This window comes from Haliotis rufescens, unplaced genomic scaffold (genome assembly GCF_023055435.1).
Source record: "Haliotis rufescens isolate VD_foot unplaced genomic scaffold, xgHalRufe1.0.p SCAF_17, whole genome shotgun sequence".
NCBI lineage: Eukaryota > Metazoa > Mollusca > Gastropoda > Lepetellida > Haliotidae > Haliotis > Haliotis rufescens.
Window position 1 is genome coordinate 24,755,847 of NW_025963857.1, and position 21,319 is coordinate 24,777,165.

Genomic DNA, 21,319 nt, shown 5'->3' on the forward strand with positions numbered 1-21,319 from the left:
GCAGAGTTGCGTCCCTTGGGCACGCCAGAAACCTATGATTGTGTGTTCGAATCCGGTTCGCCCCGATTATGTTTCTGGGTTTGTCAGCACCATACCCGTGCTCGTGGGTTTCAACGAAGTGGTAAACGTCTTAGACCTGCATTACTTTGGGCTTTCCTCCCACATTAAGCTGACACGCCGTGATATAACTGGAATACTGTTAAAAGCAGCGTGAAACACAACTCACTCACTCTGGTTAGCTTTACTTTTTACACACTGCTTATTATTGATTTCAAAACTGAAAAAGTTGGAAGAATGATTTTGGATGATGATTAGAATCTCACTGAGGGTCTTTTAACATTAAATGTATCAACTCTTGTCGATAAGAGTTGAACTCAGCAAACCTTGGAATCTTAGACTTTTACCAATCATTGGCAGATCCAGAAGGGGTGCTTTTCCCCCTGTCCCCTGCCCTTTTGAAGACCAAATGAATGTTGTAGGCAGTAAATTATCTGAGGATTTTGATATTTTGGACCCCTCCCTTTCAAAAAGGCTGGATTCGCCCTTGTTGATATGATGACACCTGGGTGAGATTCTGTATTTAATCCTATAAAGTTACACTATCAAATATACCCTGTTATTGAAACAGATTGACAGACTAAATCTTGTGTTTCTTTCTTTTCTCCAATAATGTACAAAATCCTACACTGGGCTGAAATCTTGATTAATAATAGGATCTATTAGCGTTTGTTGTGTTATCACATGAATTGCACAAAATACATTTGAGTGAAATCTATATACAATTGGGATAACATGACATGCATCAATGAAGTCGGCAAGCCTGACCATCCAATCCTGTTAGTCGCCTCTTACGAATGTAGCTACTGACTCCATGCAATGTTCAGAGGAGAAACATTCAATGGTATTAAGATGAGTTCTTCAAATGGTCAAAACCTTGCTTTAAGTCCTTGACTTGTGTCCATGGAAACAAAACTAAAATTGCTGTAGCATTTTGTTCATTCAGATAAGTAACACATTCAATTTTATCCTGTCACAATCAACAAAACAAAGTAGATCTTGCAACTTAACAATTTTATTGCAGTGAAAATGAGACAGTTTGTCTTAGCATGCTTGGCCTTGGGTAGATATTTTCATCTTGATAATGTGATCTATATACTGCCATCTTCATAGCTAAAACATGAAGGAAATATTGCAACATTTCTGGATTGAAATGTCTCAATACATCTTCCTGGAGCTCTTGTTTGCATTGCAATTTTAAAAGGATATTTATTATCATCTTGGTCCCAATCATAAATCAATAAATTAAATGGCTTTATCTAGACCTACTCAGAAGCCGATATTTGGCCACAAGTCTGCAGTAATTGTCAGTAAAAATTCCAAAATTTGAATAAAAAGTTCCAATTTCATGTAAATATAGTGATGTGGAGATTGGTTAAGATAACTTGTTCCATTGATAACAGAAAGGGGAAGATGCTTATTAATTTATTAATTAATGAATTATTGAATTGAATGCAATTTTAAATACCTCTGAAATAGTTCGTTCAAAATTGTTTGGTTCTTTAACATTTCCAACAAGTTTCGGCAGTTTCTCTGTATTTCAAAGACAATAGGCAGTGAAACATTCTAGTTTCTAGTTGATTTACAGTTTTGAGTACTTGTAACCTAAATCACTCTCAAAACATCTTGTAGTTTGGAGATGTCTGTATGTCTCGGGTCTCACAGTATAAGCAGGACATTTTAGATTCAGAAGTTGATTTTTCCAAATTGGTGGAAATTTACCAAGCTTACCACTTCCATATTTCCATGACAACAAAACACTAGTATTGTAGATGTGCCGTAAACATGATAAGTGCTTTTTATTAAATGAAGATCACAGCTAGATATAAATCATGAGCAGAATTTGAATATAATTGTTTCATATTGGTATCACATTGGTTTTTTTAAGGCGGAATGGCAAAAAATCGTGTTTCTTATTTCTTTGTTTCCTGGGGCAGGGGCTGTCGAGGGAGTTGTCTCCCTTGCTCCATCAAGGCCTCAATTTCCTCCACTGTTCTAGGTACGCAGGTTAGAATTTCCACACCATCCTCTGTGACCAGAACGTCATCTTCGATTCGCACCTGAAACACCACACGAGTGATGGATTGTGAGATCAAGATCAAGCTTTCCTCATCACCAGTTGAAGGATGGTCGATAGCCATGGGGTAGGAGGACCAACACCATCAGTCAAGACACACATTGTGACAGCCTTATTTGTTGGGCTGGGACTATACACCAACTGGGCAATCTGTCACGTATCATGACACCTTGTTCATGATCCAATACGTATCACGATACTTGCATGTACTGTGGCATGTAAGCCATACTTTTCATAGACAAGATGGCCAAATAACATGCACACTGACGATTGACAGTTGGCATTTTCAAGTATTGAGCAATGGATAAAAATATTTACCTTTTAACTACTAGTGTTTGGTGTAAGAGTTAATTAAGTAAACATTTGCGGTAAGAATCAATATTTTCTACTCAGTGTGCGACTGTGATCGATACTATCAGGTAAAAAGTTAAAAATTGTGATCCACTGATGCATCAGTGTATCGTCCCACTTCTACTCGTTTGACTCTTGCAACAAGCATGGAATACTGAAAACTTGAAGAGCGTGGTCTCAAAATATAGAGAATCTCACCCGAGTGTCTTTTGATATTAAATATATCAACACAAGTTGATAAAAGTGGCAAAACTCCGAGGCTTGCCGAGGGTTTTTTCCACTTTTATCAACGAGTGAGGTTTTATTTATCATCCAACATCATTCTTCCAACTTTTTCAGTTTGTAGACAATAATAAGCAGTGTCTTAAGTGTAAAAAGTACTGCTAACAGCTTCAGTAGCAGAGCCATTAGTGATGTCATTTGATTGTGACGTCATGGTAAGCAATGACGTCACAATGGTCTGCAAAGCATTGTGAAGCAATTTTATTGCAGCGATATCTACACTGTAGATATCGCTTGATCTCACCCTTGATATCTCCTGTGGGAGCCAGTTTGGGATGATAAATCATGATAACAAACTAAAACTACCTTTGAAAGTTCCAGCTGAACTTGATTCGGGAAGTAATATTTTCTCATACATGTCTGTTTCTATCAGAGATAAATATTGTGAACCTCTGATTGATCAGCGAGAATCAGGAACTTCCCAAATTTGAGGTAGAATACTTCTGCACAAATGCATGTGTGATTCCAATCTAACAATGCAAGAACATTGACCTACCCCTCCAAAACCTCTGTGTCTGTCAATCTGGTCTCTGTTTAGGAACTTGGCCTGTTTGGGGTTGGCAAGAGCTTCATCCAGCACCTGTGAAATACGTTTGGAAAGATCAAAGTCGGATGAATGACCACCCTACAACATTAGAAATATGTCAACATGGCCATCTGCATGATGTAAGTGTATTCCTGCCCTACAAAGAATCAAGCTATCTGATTGGCCGGTTGCTGTCTTGTATACCATAGCCTCCTGTTGATGATCTATGATCCTAGTACATGGTACACCATAGCCTCCTGTTGATGATCTATGACCCTAGTACATGGTACACCATAGCCTCCTGTTGATGATCTATGATCCTAGTATATGGTACACCATAGCCTCCTGTTGATGATCTATGATCCTAGTACATGGTACACCATAGCCTCCTGTTGATGATCTATGACCCTAGTATATGGTACACCATAGCCTCCTGTTGATGATCTATGGCCCTAGTACATGGTACACCATAGCCTCCTGTTGATGACTATGACCCTAGTACATGGTACACCATAGCCTCCTGTTGATGATCTATGACCCTAGTACATGGTACACCATAGCCTCCTGTTGATGACTATGACCCTAGTACATGGTACACCATAGCCTCCTGTTGATGATCTATGGCCCTAGTACATGGTACACCATAGCCTCCTGTTGATGACTATGACCCTAGTACATGGTACACCATAGCCTCCTGTTGATGATCTATGACCCTAGTACATGGTACACCATAGCCTCCTGTTGATGACTATGACCCTAGTACATGGTACACCATAGCCTCCTGTTGATGATCTATGACCCTAGTACATGGTACACCATGGCCTCCTGTTGAGGACCCCAGTACATGGCATGTCACGTCTTCTGACAGACCCACCTGATCTATGAAGTAGCACCCTGGCTCCACCGTCAGCACCATCCTGTGTTCCAGGTTACGGACTGTCCGGAGCGATCGCAGCCCGGGCTCATCAATTCTCTTTGTTCCCTGAAGACAAGAGTCATTGTTAGTGCATCAGCAAGGACTCGGTTACCCGGCCACAACACAAGCTGGCCTGTAACAAAGGCCTCAGTATCTTGACATGGGAACATTTCTATAACCGTGAACCCTGAACCAGGAAGGAAAGAAGCTTCACCAGCCATGATCAGACAGAAACAACAGAAAGACCTTGATATTGCTACAATTTGATAATATATAATAGAAATAAAAATAAAAATAGAAAATGTTAAATGTGCCTTTGAATTTTGGTCTAAGCTTAAATAAATACTTTGCAAATTCAAAGTGTTTCAAGCCATATTGGTGTATTCTGAGCCATAAAACATTTTCCAAATTCTTTAAAGCTATACAGTCAAGCGTATTTCCAACCTAACCAGTAACTGTGGGTATCTTCCTACGTTGCATGTGTATGCAATACCTGTGGGTATCTTCCAGCTCATTTTGTTCTAGTACCGTATTCGCTGTTTTATGCTCCCTTCTCCAGTAAGCGACCCCTGACCAATGTTTGGACCAGTCTGTTTTTAAGTGCCTCCATATTAGATCAATAATTTACATGCCAGTTCATTTTCAAGTGTATATTAGTGGTATACTACACAATGTTTTCCTGGGGGGTTGGTAAGCCTAGTGGTTAAAGCGTTAGCTTGTCATGCTGATGACCCGGGTTCGATTCCCGACATGGGTACAATGTGTGAAGCCCATTTCTGGTGTACCCACCATGATATTGCTGGAATATTGCTAAAAGCGGCGTAAAACCATACTCACTCACTCCTATGTTGTATGTGTATGCAATACCTGTGGATATCCTCCCACGTCGTGGGTGTCGATGCCCATGAAGTGGCCGAGGCCGTGTGGCATGAAGACGGCACCAAGCCTAACAGCCATCATGTCCTCCACCTCACCCTGCACCAACCCCAGCTCCTTCAGCACCGCCAACATCGCCCTCTCCGCCAACTTGTGCATGTCCACGTAGTTTACACCTGCAGGAAGTCATGGATGTAGTACTTTGTCTTAGGTCGAAATTATATAGGCCGTCCATTTAGCACTGAAATTAAGAACTTGTAATCGACTAAACAAATATCCCCAGTTCGTCTTGTTATCACTGATATCAGCCATATAATTTGTTATTAGTTATTACATGAATTGGGAAAATTCCAATTTGGGTCCAACATGACATGGTGACTTGAATTGGCAACCTCTTATGCCAATTTTGGAATTTTTGCTGACATTGCTGCAGACTTGGGGCTGAATATTGGCCTGCTAGGGCTGCTTAATCCCAAAACCAGGAATATGCAGAAAAGGAATTCTGAAGCGACTTGTTCAGGTCACATGTCACGTTAGATCAACCCAAGCTTGCCATAAAAGGTGACTATGCCTGTCGTAAAAGGCGACTAACAGGATCGGGTGGTCAGGCTCGCTGACTTGGTTGATGCATGTCATCAATCCCAATGGCGTGGTCGATGCTCATGACATTTATCACTTGATTGTCTGGTCCAGACTTGATTATTTACAGACCGCCATCATATAGCTGGAATATTGCTAAAAAGGGTCGTAAAACAACAAACCAACCAACCAACCATCCGTTATGTATGAATAGATGGCTTCCTTTAACCTCATCCCTTGTTTTTCTGTGCCATGTGATTACTCTACAAATGCCTGAGTGGCCAACTGTACCTGGTTTGATGGCGTCAAGGACGGCCCGACTTGCCTTGTACACAGCGTTGTACACGCCAGCCTGCTGGGGGGTGAACTTGCCGTTAGCAGGGAAGGAGCAGGTGATGTCGGACGTGTAGCAGTAGTACTCCCCTCCCATGTCAAACAAGCTGCAACACAAGGCATCTACATCTACATCTACATTTACAACTAAAACTACATCTCTCCTGTCATCCCTGACAATGACCTGCCAGATAATGTTCATCCTTGACAATGACCTGCCAGATAATGTTCATCCCTGACAATGACCAGCCAGATAATGTTCATCCTTGACAATGACCCACCAGATTATGTTCATCCCTGACAACGACCTGCCAGACAATGTTCATCCCTGACAATGACCAGCCAGATAATGTTCATCCCATCCCTGACAACGACCAGCCAGACGATGTTCATCCCTGACAATGACCAGCCAGATAATGTTCATCCTTGACAATGACCAGCCAGATAATGTTCATCCCTGACAACGACCTGCCAGACAATGTTCATCCCTGACGATGACCTGCCAGATTATGTTCATCCCTGACAACGACTTCAGACAATGTTCATCCCTGACAACGACCTGCCAGACAATGTTCATCCCTGACAACGACCAGCCAGACAATCTTAATCCCTAACAATGACCTGCCAGACAATGTTCATCCCTGACAACGACCTGCCAGACAATGTTCATCCCTGACAACGACCAACCAGACAATGTTCATCCCTGACAATGACCAGCCAGACAATGTTCATCCCTGACAATGACCAGCCAGACAATGTTCATCCCTGACAATGACCTGCCAGATTATGTTCATCCTTGACAATGACCAGCCAGATAATGTTCATCCTTGACAATGACCAGCCAGACAATGTTCATCCCTGACAATGACCTGCCAGATAATGTTCATCCTTGACAATGACCAGCCAGATAATGTTCATCCCTGACAATGACCTGCCAGATTATGTTCATCCTTGACAATGACCAGCCAGATAATGTTCATCCTTGACAATGACCAGCCAGACAATGTTCATCCCTGACAATGACCAGCCAGATAATGTTCATCCTTGACAATGACCAGCCAGACAATGTTCATCCCTGACAACGACCTGCCAGACAATGTTCATCCCTGACAATGACCTGCCAGATTATGTTCATCCCTGACAACGACTTCAGACAATGTTCATCCCTGACAACGACCTGCCAGACAATGTTCATCCCTGACAACGACCAGCCAGACAATCTTAATCCCTAACAATGACCTGCCAGACAATGTTCATCCCTGACAACGACCTGCCAGACAATGTTCATCCCTGACAATGACCTGCCAGATTATGTTCATCCCTGACAACGACTTCAGACAATGTTCATCCCTGACAACGACCTGCCAGACAATGTTCATCCCTGACAACGACCAGCCAGACAATCTTAATCCCTAACAATGACCTGCCAGACAATGTTCATCCCTGACAACGACCTGCCAGACAATGTTCATCCCTGACAATGACCTGCCAGATTATGTTCATCCTTGACAATGACCAGCCAGATAATGTTCATCCTTGACAATGACCAGCCAGACAATGTTCATCCCTGACAATGACCTGCCAGATAATGTTCATCCTTGACAATGACCTGCCAGATTATGTTCATCCTTGACAATGACCAGCCAGACAATGTTCATCCCTGACAACGACCTGCCAGATAATGTTCATCCTTGACAATGACCAGCCAGATAATGTTCATCCCTGACAATGACCTGCCAGATTATGTTCATCCTTGACAATGACCAGCCAGATAATGTTCATCCTTGACAATGACCAGCCAGACAATGTTCATCCCTGACAATGACCAGCCAGATAATGTTCATCCTTGACAATGACCAGCCAGACAATGTTCATCCCTGACAACGACCTGCCAGATAATGTTCATCCTTGACAATGACCAGCCAGATAATGTTCATCCCTGACAATGACCTGCCAGATTATGTTCATCCTTGACAATGACCAGCCAGACAATGTTCATCCCTGACAATGACCAGCCAGATTATGTTCATCCTTGACAATGACCAGCCAGATAATGTTCATCCTTGACAATGACCAGCCAGACAATGTTCATCCCTGACAATGACCTGCCAGATAATGTTCATCCTTGACAATGACCAGCCAGATAATGTTCATCCCTGACAATGACCTGCCAGATTATGTTCATCCTTGACAATGACCAGCCAGATAATGTTCATCCTTGACAATGACCAGCCAGATAATGTTCATCCCTGACAATGACCTGCCAGATTATGTTCATCCTTGACAATGACCAGCCAGATAATGTTCATCCTTGACAACGACCTGCCAGACAATGTTCATCCCTGACAACGACCTGCCAGACAATGTTCATCCCTGACAATGACCTGCCAGATAATGTTCATCCTTGACAATGACCAGCCAGATAATGTTCATCCTTGACAATGACCAGCCAGACAATGTTCATCCCTGACAACGACCTGCCAGACAATGTTCATCCCTGACAATGACCTGCTACGCAAGTTGATCTAAGATAATGTTCATCTGAGACAATGACCTGCTGGACAGTTCATCCCCGACAATGTTCATCCTGGACAATGACCTGCTAGACAATGTTCATACATGACAATGACCAGCCAGACAATGTTCATCCCTGACAATGACCTGCCAGACAATGTTCATCCCTGACAATGACCAGCCAGACAATGTTCATCCCTGACAATGACCAGCCAGACAATGTTCATCCCTGACAATGACCTGCCAGACAATGTTCATCCCTGACAATGACCTGCTACGCAAGTTGATCTAAGATAATGTTCATCTGAGACAATGACCTGCTGGACAGTTCATCCCCGACAATGTTCATCCCTGACAATGACCTGCTAGACAATGTTCATCCCTGACAATGACCTGCCAGACAATGTTCATCCCTGACAATGACCTGCTACGCAAGTTGATCTAAGATAATGTTCATCTGAGACAATGACCTGCTAGACAATGTTCATGCGTTGCTGAAGACCTATTCTCCCCCAGAATCTTCACGGGTTGAACCTGCTAGAGAGCTCCAGCAAGCACAAGGTCTGCTGTAGACTCACCACATGTCGCCATCGCTGATCAGTTTGCTGTTTGGGGCTCCAGCATGGCCGTAATGGAGAACCGATCCATTGTCACCACTGGCAAAACAAAATCATCAATAATCACCACCAAACATAAAATATAAGGTTTCTAGTTGTTTATCAGTAGAGTAGCTGATGTGTTGGTGTCTAAATTTCACAACAAATACCTTTTACAACTAAAACAACACACAATGAAAAATTGTTTATTTGCCTTCTAAATGGCCCTTATCTAATATTAAAATCTTCAAGATAAGTGTCAAATAATTCTGCCAATAATAAAAACATTGTTCATGTTGTGTTTGTTGTTGTTTTGCATTCAGCAATATTGCAGCTATATGATGACGGTCTGTAAATAATCAAGTCTGGACCAGACAATCCAATGATTGACATTATGACATTATGAGCATCTATACATTTTGGATACAATGACATGCATCAACCACACCACCGCCACCACCTGGTATCATTCTGTCGTCTGTCTTCTCTCACAAAAATCACATGTTCCTGGAGAAAATATCTAACACATAGTCCCAGAAACAAACCATCACAATTTGATCCTCAGATTTAGTGCTATATTTTGTAGCATAACAAAGTACTTTGCTGTGAACCTATACATAGTTAACAACCATTTGTTTGTTGGTTTGTTGTTTAACGCTGCACTCAGCAACATTCCAGCTATATGACAGCGGTCTTTAAATAATAGAGTCTGGACCAGACAATCCAGTGATTGATATCATGAGCACTGATCCAAGCAGTTTGGATACATTGACATGCATCAACCAAGTCAGCGAGTCTAACCACTCGATCCCGTTAGTCACCACTTACGACAAGCATGGATTGCTGAAGACCAATTCTAACCCGAATCTTTAAGGTCAGTCAGCATCCTACCATGATTCACACAGTGCACACATGCTGGTGTATCTGGCTTCTACCTATTTCAACAAAGAAACTGATGTCAACCAACCTTCCACAGATACAGGTATAGGACATGTTCCTCAGTCCGCCATTGATGTAAACATAGTGACAGAATACGCTGAAACAAATTTAAATCAGTGTGACAGCGAGATCTCACACTAACCTTCCACAGACACAGGTATACGCCAAATTCCTCAGTCCACCGTTGAAGGAAAGATAGTTATGGAACAGGCTGAAAAATACCCAAGACTTTCACATGCGGAAGGGTCAATATCAATACTTTAAGGGACTGAAATGTTGGGAGATTGATATTTTGAGGGATTTATGATATGACTGATTGATGTTTTGAATGATGAGTGAAAGATAAAAATTTGGTGGAATTATGTGGCCAATTGTGGAAATACGAACGAGAAAGAAGATGGACAGAACCATGGACCAGAATGTTTTCAGACATTAATCTCACATGGTTTCGGTGGACAATCAAGGCGAGTTGTTCTCAAGGGTTGATGTTTTGTATTTACAGAAATATTTTTCAAAAGTGTGGTTCAAAAGTCAACATATGAAATATAAAAAAAATGATTTTCAGTAATTTTTTAAAAGAACTTTGGCCTGAGGTGAGACATCATCCCTAGGCAAGAGAGTTAAATGACTTGAAAAGTTTCCACCCTTGCCGAAGAAGGTGGGAATTCCTGGGCTCGATCGTAGAGCTACCAGTGGTTATTTCAATAATCAAGATCTATATTGTGATAAAACGGGTCTTACATCATGAAGTGCATCAAATCACGCGAGCACTTTCATTAAAAACATGAAAAGATTTGGAAAATATCTGTTGACAACGAGTCGTCGGTGCACATGCTTTGCAAATCCTGCAATTGACCGTAATCTGTGTGACAGTTTACGAACCGGATTTCGATTATGTTGCGCAAATTTGATTGGACTATACATAGACTCGTTATTCCAGTCAAAATGTAACACCATAATACCAGCCTAGTTAGGCAAGGGTGGAAACTGGACTTTTATAGTCAGTTCACTCCCTTGCCTCGGGAAGATGGAAGTGAGATAAAGAAAGAATGAAAAGCATGCTTCGGTAATGACAAGTGAGAGGACTACATTGCTTGTAATATTGACCTAATTTGGGGTTTCTTTTCTTACTCAAATAACATGAATAACTCTTTAAAATTTTATTTCCCATTTGATTATTTCAATAAACGAAATAATTACAAATCTTCATATTGATGTTGATCTCACCTTTCTGCCTGATACTCATAGAGTCCAGGCCTCATGCCTTTCATGATCTGAAACACAGAACAACACGATGCGAATTATCTTCATGAAATTTTCTGCTGTGCCCCTTTTCTAGAGGAGTAAGTGGGGTGTAATGCCACAGTGTGTTTAGTTACATCATGGCAGGGCAGCTTCATTTAGGACGAAAACTTACGTAGTTTTATATGATGAGGTCTGCACCATGGTGAGAGTGAGTGAGTGAGTGAGTTGGGTTTAACGCCACTTTTAACAGTATTCCAGTTATATCCCGACGTGTCAACTTAATGTGAGAGGAAAGCCCGAAGTGATGCGTGTTGAAGAATAGGACTTGGACAAGCCCAAATTTACTACCCGGGTACCCAACCCCTTTTCACAACCCCACCCGCAGTAGGTGTCAAGAGTTACAGACAAAATGTTTTTTTGGGAATTGTTTTCACGGAGCGCTGGCAAAAGGTATTTAGAGACAAGTAAAGAGCAGACTCCGTACTGTCATGCCTACACCAAAGTTGACTTTATCTTTTTTCAAACACACAAAAGTCAGAAGTATTGCGAGCATAGTCAGAAAGAAATGTGAACATTAGTGCTTGTAGTGTTATCGTGGAGTTCAAGGGAATAGTTGTCATTAAACAATATATCACGTGACTAGCCACAGGTCAAGGTAGTCCTGTGGGTAGCGTGGTCCTATTTAGAACCCCCCTGACCCACATACCCAGTGTTCCTGTATCCCGGTAATTACCGGTAAAATAAGGCTTGGACCGGTATCTCATGTGACTGCCAGTCCCTGCGGATCGGCAAATAAAGTACCTAATAATTCTTTCTTGTTGAACAAAACATTGGCAATATTCATATAAGTATATTTTTTTACAAAGTCAGCTTGTCTGTTACCATCAGGGTTTCCCCTTTTTAATGCAAGGAAAAACATTTTGCTTTGCTTCAAGGTTAAATATATATTTGTTGTGATTTAGTCTCGAAATATTCAAAACAAGGTAGAAAATTTTGACTAAACTTTGGGTGAATGACGTGCAGATCTAACTAAGTTACTTCAGCATGTGTTCAGACATGAAGTCATTGCACTGAACCTGACGTGGAAATAATGAAAACGAGGTAACTTACATACATTTTTTTAATTGTTGAAAGATGGGACTGACAATAATTAGTGGGGACTGGTAATTTTTGGAGTAGCCAGTCCATCAGGACTGGTAGTTTCAAAAGCCAGCGGGAACACTGGTATCGTAGTTACCCATCCCAGCCCCGTGTTACAAGCCTACCTCTTTGTGTCCCTCGCTGGAGATTCTGTTGACGTATCTCAGCACATCCAGTTCGTAGTCACTCTTGTACACCCGGCTGTAGCAGAAGTGACAAGTTGGGTGTGTTTGTTGTATGGAAATCAGAAATATTCAAGGTGAATGAATTAAAACATGAACACAGGATGCACTTCTATTTCCATCAACAGATTTACTCTCAATAACACACAGACAGAAATACAATGGACTCTGCCCTTGAGAAAAAAAAAAACCCACTCAGTCACACAATTACATCATAGAATATATACATACATACACAAAACAGAATGTATGAGGGCTGGCTATCGATACAGATCATAGAGATCGATAATCGTTAATTAAATATCGATCAATTATCGATAAATATCGGAGAAGTATCTTGAAGTAAATATACAAAAAAAATCCAAAAGAAAACAACATATTTCACTCCACTGGTGATTGATGGCACAGGATTACTTTGTGGACATTTAAGAGATAACAATAACAGTAACTTTCGTTACTTTCCATCTTTAGCAATTAACATTGTTGACAATAACAAGTCTGTTTTGGAAAATCTAAACTTTATTTCATCACAATATTATATGTAAGGTATTTTCGATGACAGTTTTCAAATTGATAATCGTTAATATTTCTTTCCATCGATGATAATTCTGATTATCAATCTTTTTTGCTAGCCCCAGAATGTGAAGAAACCAAGGTCTAGGATACTAATCACATTCAAAGAAACAGGGAGTGACACCAGAAATGGGCTTCACACATTGCACCCATGTCGGGAATCGAACCCGGATTTTCGGCGTGACGAGCAAACGCTTAAACCACTAGGCCACCCGACCGCCCCCTATGTTAACAAACAAGTGGTGACTGCCGTGCGACGCCAAATAATCTTCCCCTACCTTAAATCTTGTCAGTTTTGTCAGTTTGAATGTCTATTTCATTTCAACTAGCATGTAATTGGTATAACAAGAATGGTATTGTAAGGGGGAAGTTAGGTGATTTTCCGTTTGCAATCTCAAACCAATCTGATCAAACAAACAAAAATTAAATTCATCTGGGAAATCTGGTCACTGTGAACCTTTTCAAAATTCACTACTTTGGCATTCCCGAAGACATAAACAAAAATATAAATGTTACAACATTTGGGGTTAGAGGGAAAATTTCAATATCCTTGTAATGGCCGCTCCCACACTGACGTGAGCAATGTGACCAAGAGTGTAACTGGTAGGAGCTTGACGTGTAGAACGCAAAGGGAGATAACACCATAATCATGCAAATTGTGCAAACCACAAGAAAATATGGCCAAAGCTATGTAACGACATAATAGTCTTGGCCAGGCAAACCCGTGGTTGAGCAACGTCCCTTGCCGTCAGGGTATGACAACTCACAATTGACCTACCAATCTTCATTTTAGTGGGCTCTTATTCATGACAAGCATAAGGTATATGGGGCCCTGTGTGACCCAGCTTCCACTCATGTCAAAATAAGGGTTGTTTGTTTGTTGTTTAACGTCGCACTCAGCAATATTCCAATGATATGATTTTCTTTGTTTTTTGTTGTTTAAGGCCGCGCTCAGCAATATTCCAGCCACATGACAGTAGTCTGTAAATAATCAAGCCTGGACCTGACAATCCCGCGATTGATGTCATGAGCATCGATCCACGCAATTGAGACATGATGACCCAGGTCTTTATGGCTAAAAAAAGAGAACTGTAGAGAAATAAGCGTACATATAACTACAAGAAAGCTAGTCTTTCTCTCCTTACCACTCCGTGATCTCTGGATGAAGCAGCTTATTGTCAACTTTGAATCTGAAAAAAAGGAAACAATGTGAACAAAAGGAATTCTAATTTTAGTGTATTGGGATTGTTATTAGACATGTATTCAGGAATATCTTTGGGACTCGAAAACCCGTAGCAGGAAGATATATATATATCCATGTTAATAAGGATATCGAGCGGAGGATTTTCCCCTTAGTTTTCAGCCACAGTCAAACAGTCAACAGTACAAGTGTATGAACAAGTATTAAATGCTGCCTTTCACAATATTCCAACAAGATCAGGACATGACACACCAGACATAGGTTAGAGTGAGTGAGTGAGTGAGTGAGTGAGGTTTAACGCCGCTTTTAGCAATATTCCAGCAATATCACGGCGGGGGACACCAGAAATGGGCTTCACACATTGTACCCATGTCGGGAATCGAACCCGGGTCTTCGGCGTGACGAGTGAACGCTTTAACCACTAGGCTACCCGACCGCCCCACATAGGTTAGAATGTATGTAGGGGGTTTTGCTTGAGTGAGAAATTTAGTTCACATTGACAATGTTTCTGCCCTATTATGACTTGATAAGGTAAATGTTATTACTACTCACTCTCCGATTCCGTCAAATGCTGCCTCACGGCTGTACTTCCCACTGTCGGTATTCAAACCATGCTGAAATTTGTACACAGCTCAGTTTAACTTGATTTAACTTGCACCAAGTGCATGTTGACATGAAAACCTGGTTGCATCAGACAAAACCTGGTTGCATCAGACAAAACCTGGTTGCATCAGACAAAACCTGGTTGCATCAGACAAAACCAGGCTGCATTCTGTTCCCATAAATTTAGCAAAGTATAAACATAGATGCACAGATCGCACATCTCAGATCTGTCATGAAGGGATTATTTATTAAGTTTGGAAAACAAAGCTTTGAGGTACTGAGTGTATTCAACGATCAATGTTGGGTTAGTCAGATAAAAAATTTAAATTATTTTTCACATCCACTTTTGAGTCCCATCTGGGATTTGAACCCACTCTGCCAGAGTGAGGCACCTAATCGCCAGCACACAAAGTCAGCGATCCTACCTACACACTTTCCACAAAAATGAAAGTCCTACAAATGGTAGTCTATTCCACTATTCCACTGTCGTGGCCAGATTTGAACCGCAGTGAGTGGAACTTTTCAGATGCTTTGTATGAGAATTTAGAGTTATCTGCCCCTTGTTGTTTACATGAACAGGGCAGACTTGATCATTCAAGAAGTTTCTGGATGGGACAGTTTCTAGTAGGTTGGCTGTACTAATATAAGAGTGACAAGAGGGAAAATCTAGACATTCTTTAAGTTCTACTTGCCAAGTGCAGTTTGGATATCAATCTGGAAACCACCTCATTACACTGGACCCATTCGCTACTAAGCTTCACTTCCGATGTGACCTCACAAACTCCTTCTCTCCAATGGGTAACTTTGCACAGAATGTCTCTCATTTATAAGCACTTTGATTGGACAGCTATTTTAAGCATAGCATCATTCACCATGTTGAAGCAGGATTCAAAACGCAGCTATGGTGGCGAGTGGGTCAAGTGTATTTGCCATAATAAAATGTTGATATTGATACTGGATAAATCTGAGAGGCTATTTTTTAATTATCCCCCGCCCAACAAAGTTGACGGGGGATATAGAAACAGGCTCCGTCTGTCTGTCTGTCCGTCACATTTCGTTTCCAGAGCATAACTCAGAAACCGTTTTTTTCATGAAACTTTGAAGGTCTGTCAAGTACATGCTGAACTGGTGCCTTTTGCTATTTAGAAATTTTAGAAAAATTTTTTTTTTACGTTTCCATGGCAACAAGATGGACTTATTGTGACATATCAGTTTAACTAACACAAAAGGTTACAACTGGTTTAACAATAAGAGAGGTTTAACTAACACTGCACACATTCACAATGTTCAGACCAACCAACACTTTTCTAAATATACTACTCAACTTTTGATAGGAATAATGACACAGGAAGATGAAAACATCCCCATCAAACGTGGAGCAGTATAAAACAGAAACAGAAACGTTCAGCTGAACTGCTTAACTTTGTCCTATTTAATCCACATGAAGCTGAGTATCTCACTTACCAGGGTTAGGATAACAGATGGATTTTTTTCCTTCAGCACCTTGGCAATCTGAAAATAAAATGCAGCCAGATTAATGTTACACCAACTCAGTGGGGACATATTGGATGAGGGGGCACGGGTGGCCCAGTCGTCTAAAGCGCCGCGATTCGCTGTGCAGAGTTGCGTCCCTTTGGCAGGCCAGAAACCTATGATTGTGGTTTCGAATCCCGGTTCGCCCCGATTATGTTTCTAGGTTTGTCAGCACCATACCCGTGCTCGTGGGTTTCACCGAACTGGTAAACGTCTAAGACCTGCATCACTTCGGGCTTTCCTCCCACATTAAGCTGACACGCCGCGATATAACTGGAATACTGTTAAAAGCGGCGTTAAACCCAACTCACTCACTCACATATTGGATGAGTCTGAGTGAATACACTGAGTGAGTGAGTTGGGTTTAATGCTGCTCTGGGCAATATTTCAGTTATATCACGGGCAGAGAGACAAAAACAAAACAGACACAGATCAGTAATTAATGTTTAGCAGGTCGGCTTGATAAACAACTGGGCACCATAATCACGTGATATGATTTGAGTATGTTAGTGGTGATTGGTTCATCCTGACCATTAGATGACTAGGGAGTAGTAGTCGGATGAAACACGGATGCATCGGTGGATCGCGATTGTTTTCTCTTCAAACATCAAACAATAACTACTAGTGAAAATGAGTAGTGAAAAGGTAAATATTTTCATCCATTGTGCTGGGGCTGGGACGAGTCCAAATTTACGACCCGTGTACCCAACCCCCTATTACCTAAATGTTTGATTGGGAAACGTTTGACCCTACTCCTGCCAAAATGTATTTAGATACACGTATAAACCGATCTGGTCATGCATACACAAGCTGACTTAAGTTTATCTTTATGCAAACATATAAAGTCAGAAGTAATGTGTGCATAGTCAGAAAGGAAAGTGAACATTTGTCACTTATAGAGTTCTAGATAATTTTTTGCCATTGAATAATATAATCATGTGACTAACCACGGGTCTGGATAGTCCTGTGGGTACCTGAGTCCTACTCAGTACCCACCTGACCTGAGTACCTGAGTTACCCATCCCAGCACCATACTTGACACTGCCAACTGTAAATCATCCCTGTCCCAGGTATTTGGCCATGCTGTCTATGAAAAAGATGGCTTACGCACCACAGATAAGAGCACATGCACGTATTGTGATACCTGTTGGATCGTGAGCAATGTATCCTGATACGAATCAGATCATGAGGAAGGTATCGTCATACGTATCAGTTCATGAGCAAGGTATCGTGATATGCATCAGATCATGAGCAAAGTATCGTGATATGCATCAGATCGTGAGCAAGGTATCGTGATACGTATCAGATCGTGAGCAAGGTATCATGATACACATCAGATCGTGCGCAAGGTATCGTGATACGTATCGGATCATGAGCAAGGTATTGTGATAGTATCAGATTGTGTGCAAGGTATCGTGATACATTTCAGATCGTGAGCAAGGTATCGTGATAGTATCAGATCGTGTGCAAGGTATCATGATACACATGAGATCGTGTGCAAGGTATCGTGATACGTATCAGATCGTGAGCAAGGTATCATGATACAAATCAGATCGTGTGCAAGGTATCGTGATACGTTTAAGATCGTGAGCAAGGTATCATGATAGTATCAGATCGTGAGCAAGGTACCGTGATATGCATAAGATCATGAGCAAAGTATCCTGATATGCATCAGATGGTGAGCAAGGTATCGTGATAGTTTCAGATTGTGTGCAAGGTATTGTGATACGTTTCAGATCATGAGCAAGGTATCGTGATAGTATCAGATCGTGTGCAAGGTATCGTGATAGTATCAGATCATGTGCAAGGTATCATGATACACATCAGATCGTGCGCAAGGTATTGTGATACGTATCAGATCAGGAGCAAGGTATTGTGATAGTATCAGATCGTGTGCAAGGCATCGTGATACGCATCAGATTGTGTACAAGGTATCTTGATACGTATCAGATCGTGAGCAAGGTATCGTGATACGCATCAGATCGTGAGCAAGGTAACATGATATGCATCAGATCGTGAGCAAGGTATCTTGATACGTATCACAACGTGAGCAAGGTATCGTGATACGTATCCTATCGTGAGCAAGGTATCGTTATACGTATCACATCGTGAGCAAGGTATCTTGATACGTATCACATCGTGAGCAAGGTATTGTGATACGCATTGGATCGTGAGCAAGGTATCTTGATACGTATCGCATTGTGAGCAAGGTATCATGATACGTATCCTATCGTGAGCAAGGTATTGTGATATGTATCGCATCGTGAGCAAGGTATCATGATACGTATCCTATCGTGAGCAAGGTATTGTGATACGTATCCTATCGTGAGCAAGGTATTGTGATACGCATCAGATTGTGAGCAAGGTATCTTGATACGTATCAGATCGTGAGCAAGGTATTGTGATACGCATTGGATCGTGAGCAAGGTATCGTGATACGTATCGGATCTCACAGTTGGTGTATCATCCCAGCCCTATTAGGGATCAGGGTCTGATGCACACACATGATGACATTCTGATTTAGGGAGCAGTCGAATCCTGTTACCCCAACCCCAACGACCGTGTTGAAACTACGAGATATCTGGGCATTCGAGATAACAAGGTCGGTGTTCGAGACAGCAAGGTTTGGCTGTATATTGGAGCTATTTCAGTTTCTTTCACTAATATGCCACTTGTGTTCCAAGTGAATTAGAGATTTCTAAACACTATTTGATGATTCTAAATCTGATATAAAACCAAACATATTAGAGTGAAATTGTAAATCCTGATCAAATATCATTGTAGAACAAACAACTGAGGACTATGATTGGTTGTTTTTTGTTTTACGCGGCACTCAGCAATATTCCAGCTAAATGAATCTGAAAATAATCGAATCTGGACCAGACAATCCAGTGATTGATATCATAAGCATCGATTCTCACAATGGGATCAATGACATGCTTCAAAGTCAGTGTGCCCGACCACCCAATCCCATTAGTCGCCTCTTATGACAAGCATAGTCACGTTTACGGCAAGCATGGGTTGCCGGAGACCTATTATAACCCGGAATCTTAACAGGTCTGAGGACTATGATCATAATCTTACATCGGGCACAAAATGGACTTCATCCACACCATAGCGCACACGGAAATCTTCACACGTCAGCAATCTGTTGTGAAAAAAGAGAGATATATATCATACAGATTTTTTAGTAAACAAAACAGTGTGATCACTGCATATGTGTGGGGTGGGTGATAGGGCTGGGACAAATCCAAAAAAACTAGCTGTTTACTTACAGAAACTGGGAAACAGGGACACAACTTCGCACCAATCCACTACTTGTCTAATGCTATCAGTATCCCAAGGGCTAATGGAATTTCAGACTCGATATGTTATCACTACTCAGGGCTAGTGAATATTTCGAGTTAAGCTTACCTCTCTGAAACACATGGCTGACATAAAAACTTTGAAAATGATAAATGGTTCTCTTACTTGCCCATCCAGACACCATAAGAGGCTGGCAATTTGGGAGCAAAGAGAATGGTCTTCCCTGTTGCCACCTCCACAGCCCCGTAGAAGTCTGGTTCCTCCACACCAAACGCCCAGTGGAAGTACGACTCCTGGAATCACAGTGGGAGCCTGTGAGTGGGTGTGTGTGTGAGCGTGTGTGTGCGTGTGTGTTAGTGTGAGTGTGTGTGTGAGAGTGAGAGTGTGAGTGTGGGAATGAGAGCGTGAGTGTGAGTGTGAGTGTGTGTGTCAGTGAGAGTGTGAGTGAGTGGGTGTGTGAGTGTGTGATTGTGACAATGTGAGTGTGAGTGTGAGTGTCAGTGATAGTGTGAGTGTGAGTGAGTGTGTGTGAGTGAGTGGGTGAGTGTGTTAGTGTGAGTGTGTTAGTGGGAGCGTGTGAGTGAGTGTGTTAGTGGGAGTGTGTGTGAGAGTGTTAGTGTGTGAGTGGGAGCATGTGTGAGTGTGAGCGTGTGTCAGTGTGAGTCTGTGAGTGTGAGTGTGAGAGTTTGAGTGTGTCAGTGTGATTGAGTGTGTGGGAGAGTGTGAGTGTGTGATTGAGTGTGTTAGTGTAAGTGGGTTAGTGTGTTAGTGGGAGCGTGTTAGTGGGAGTGTGTTAGTGGGAGCGTGTGAGTGAGTGTGTTAGTGGGAGCGTGTGAGTGAGTGTGTTAGTGGGAGTGTGAGTGTGTTAGTTGGAGCGTGTGAGCGAGTGTGTTAGTGGGAGTGTGTAAGTGTGTTAGTGGGAGCGTGTGAGTGAGTGTGTTAGTGGGAGTGTGTGAGTGTGTTAGTAGGAGTGTGTGAGTGTTAGTAGGAGTGTGTGAGCGTCAGTGAGTGTGAGTGAGCGTGTGAGTGTGTTAGTAGGAGTGTGTGAGTGAGTGTTAGTGGGAGTGTGTGAGTGAGAGTGTGAGTGTGTGTGAAAGTGTGAGTGTGTTAGTGTTAGTTTGAGTGTTGGTGAGTGTGTGAGTGTGTGTGTGTTAGTGTGTGAGTGTTAGTGTGTGTGTGAGTCTGTGTGAGTGTTAGTGTGTGAGTGTGTGTTGGTGTGAGTGTGTGTGTGTGTGTGAGTTTTAGTGAGAGTGTGAGTGTTAGTGAGAGTGCGAGGGTGAGTGTAAAAGTGTGAGTGTGTGTGAGAGTGTGAGTGTGAATGTGTGTGTAAGTGAGAGTGTGAGGGTGAGTGTAAAAGTGTGAGCGTGTTAGTGAGAGTGTGTGAGTCTTAGTGAGAGTGTGAGTGAGAGTGTGTGAGTGTTAGTGAGAGTGTGAGTGTTAGTGAGAGCGTGTGAGTGTGAGTGTTAGTGAGAGTGTGTGAGTGTGAGTGT

The 21,319-nt window shown here is 41.8% G+C and overlaps 1 protein-coding gene across 2 annotated transcripts in view; it reads right to left on the reverse strand.

Annotated features, from left to right (window-relative positions):
• Positions 1-1,052: 1,052 nt before the first annotated feature.
• The window catches only part of LOC124118751 (xaa-Pro dipeptidase-like), a 26,368-nt gene continuing 6,101 nt past the window's right edge, over positions 1,053-21,319 (reverse strand). The window contains exons 3-16 of one of the 2 annotated variants that reach the window (XM_048397780.1): positions 19,995-20,122; positions 19,608-19,671; positions 16,455-16,502; positions 14,940-15,001; positions 14,332-14,376; positions 12,557-12,632; positions 11,274-11,320; positions 10,075-10,143; positions 9,090-9,167; positions 5,956-6,104; positions 5,077-5,261; positions 4,168-4,275; positions 3,264-3,347; positions 1,053-2,117 (exon numbers count right to left, since the gene is read on the reverse strand). In XM_048397780.1, coding sequence (XP_048253737.1) covers positions 1,971-2,117; positions 3,264-3,347; positions 4,168-4,275; positions 5,077-5,261; positions 5,956-6,104; positions 9,090-9,167; positions 10,075-10,143; positions 11,274-11,320; positions 12,557-12,632; positions 14,332-14,376; positions 14,940-15,001; positions 16,455-16,502; positions 19,608-19,671; positions 19,995-20,122 — 1,290 coding nt within the window. In that variant the 3' untranslated portion in view covers positions 1,053-1,970. Of the gene's footprint in view, positions 2,118-3,263; positions 3,348-4,167; positions 4,276-5,076; positions 5,262-5,955; positions 6,105-9,089; positions 9,168-10,074; positions 10,144-10,188; positions 10,258-11,273; positions 11,321-12,556; positions 12,633-14,331; positions 14,377-14,939; positions 15,002-16,454; positions 16,503-19,607; positions 19,672-19,994; positions 20,123-21,319 lie in introns of both variants that reach the window. The other variant, XM_048397781.1, reaches the window with a different exon arrangement.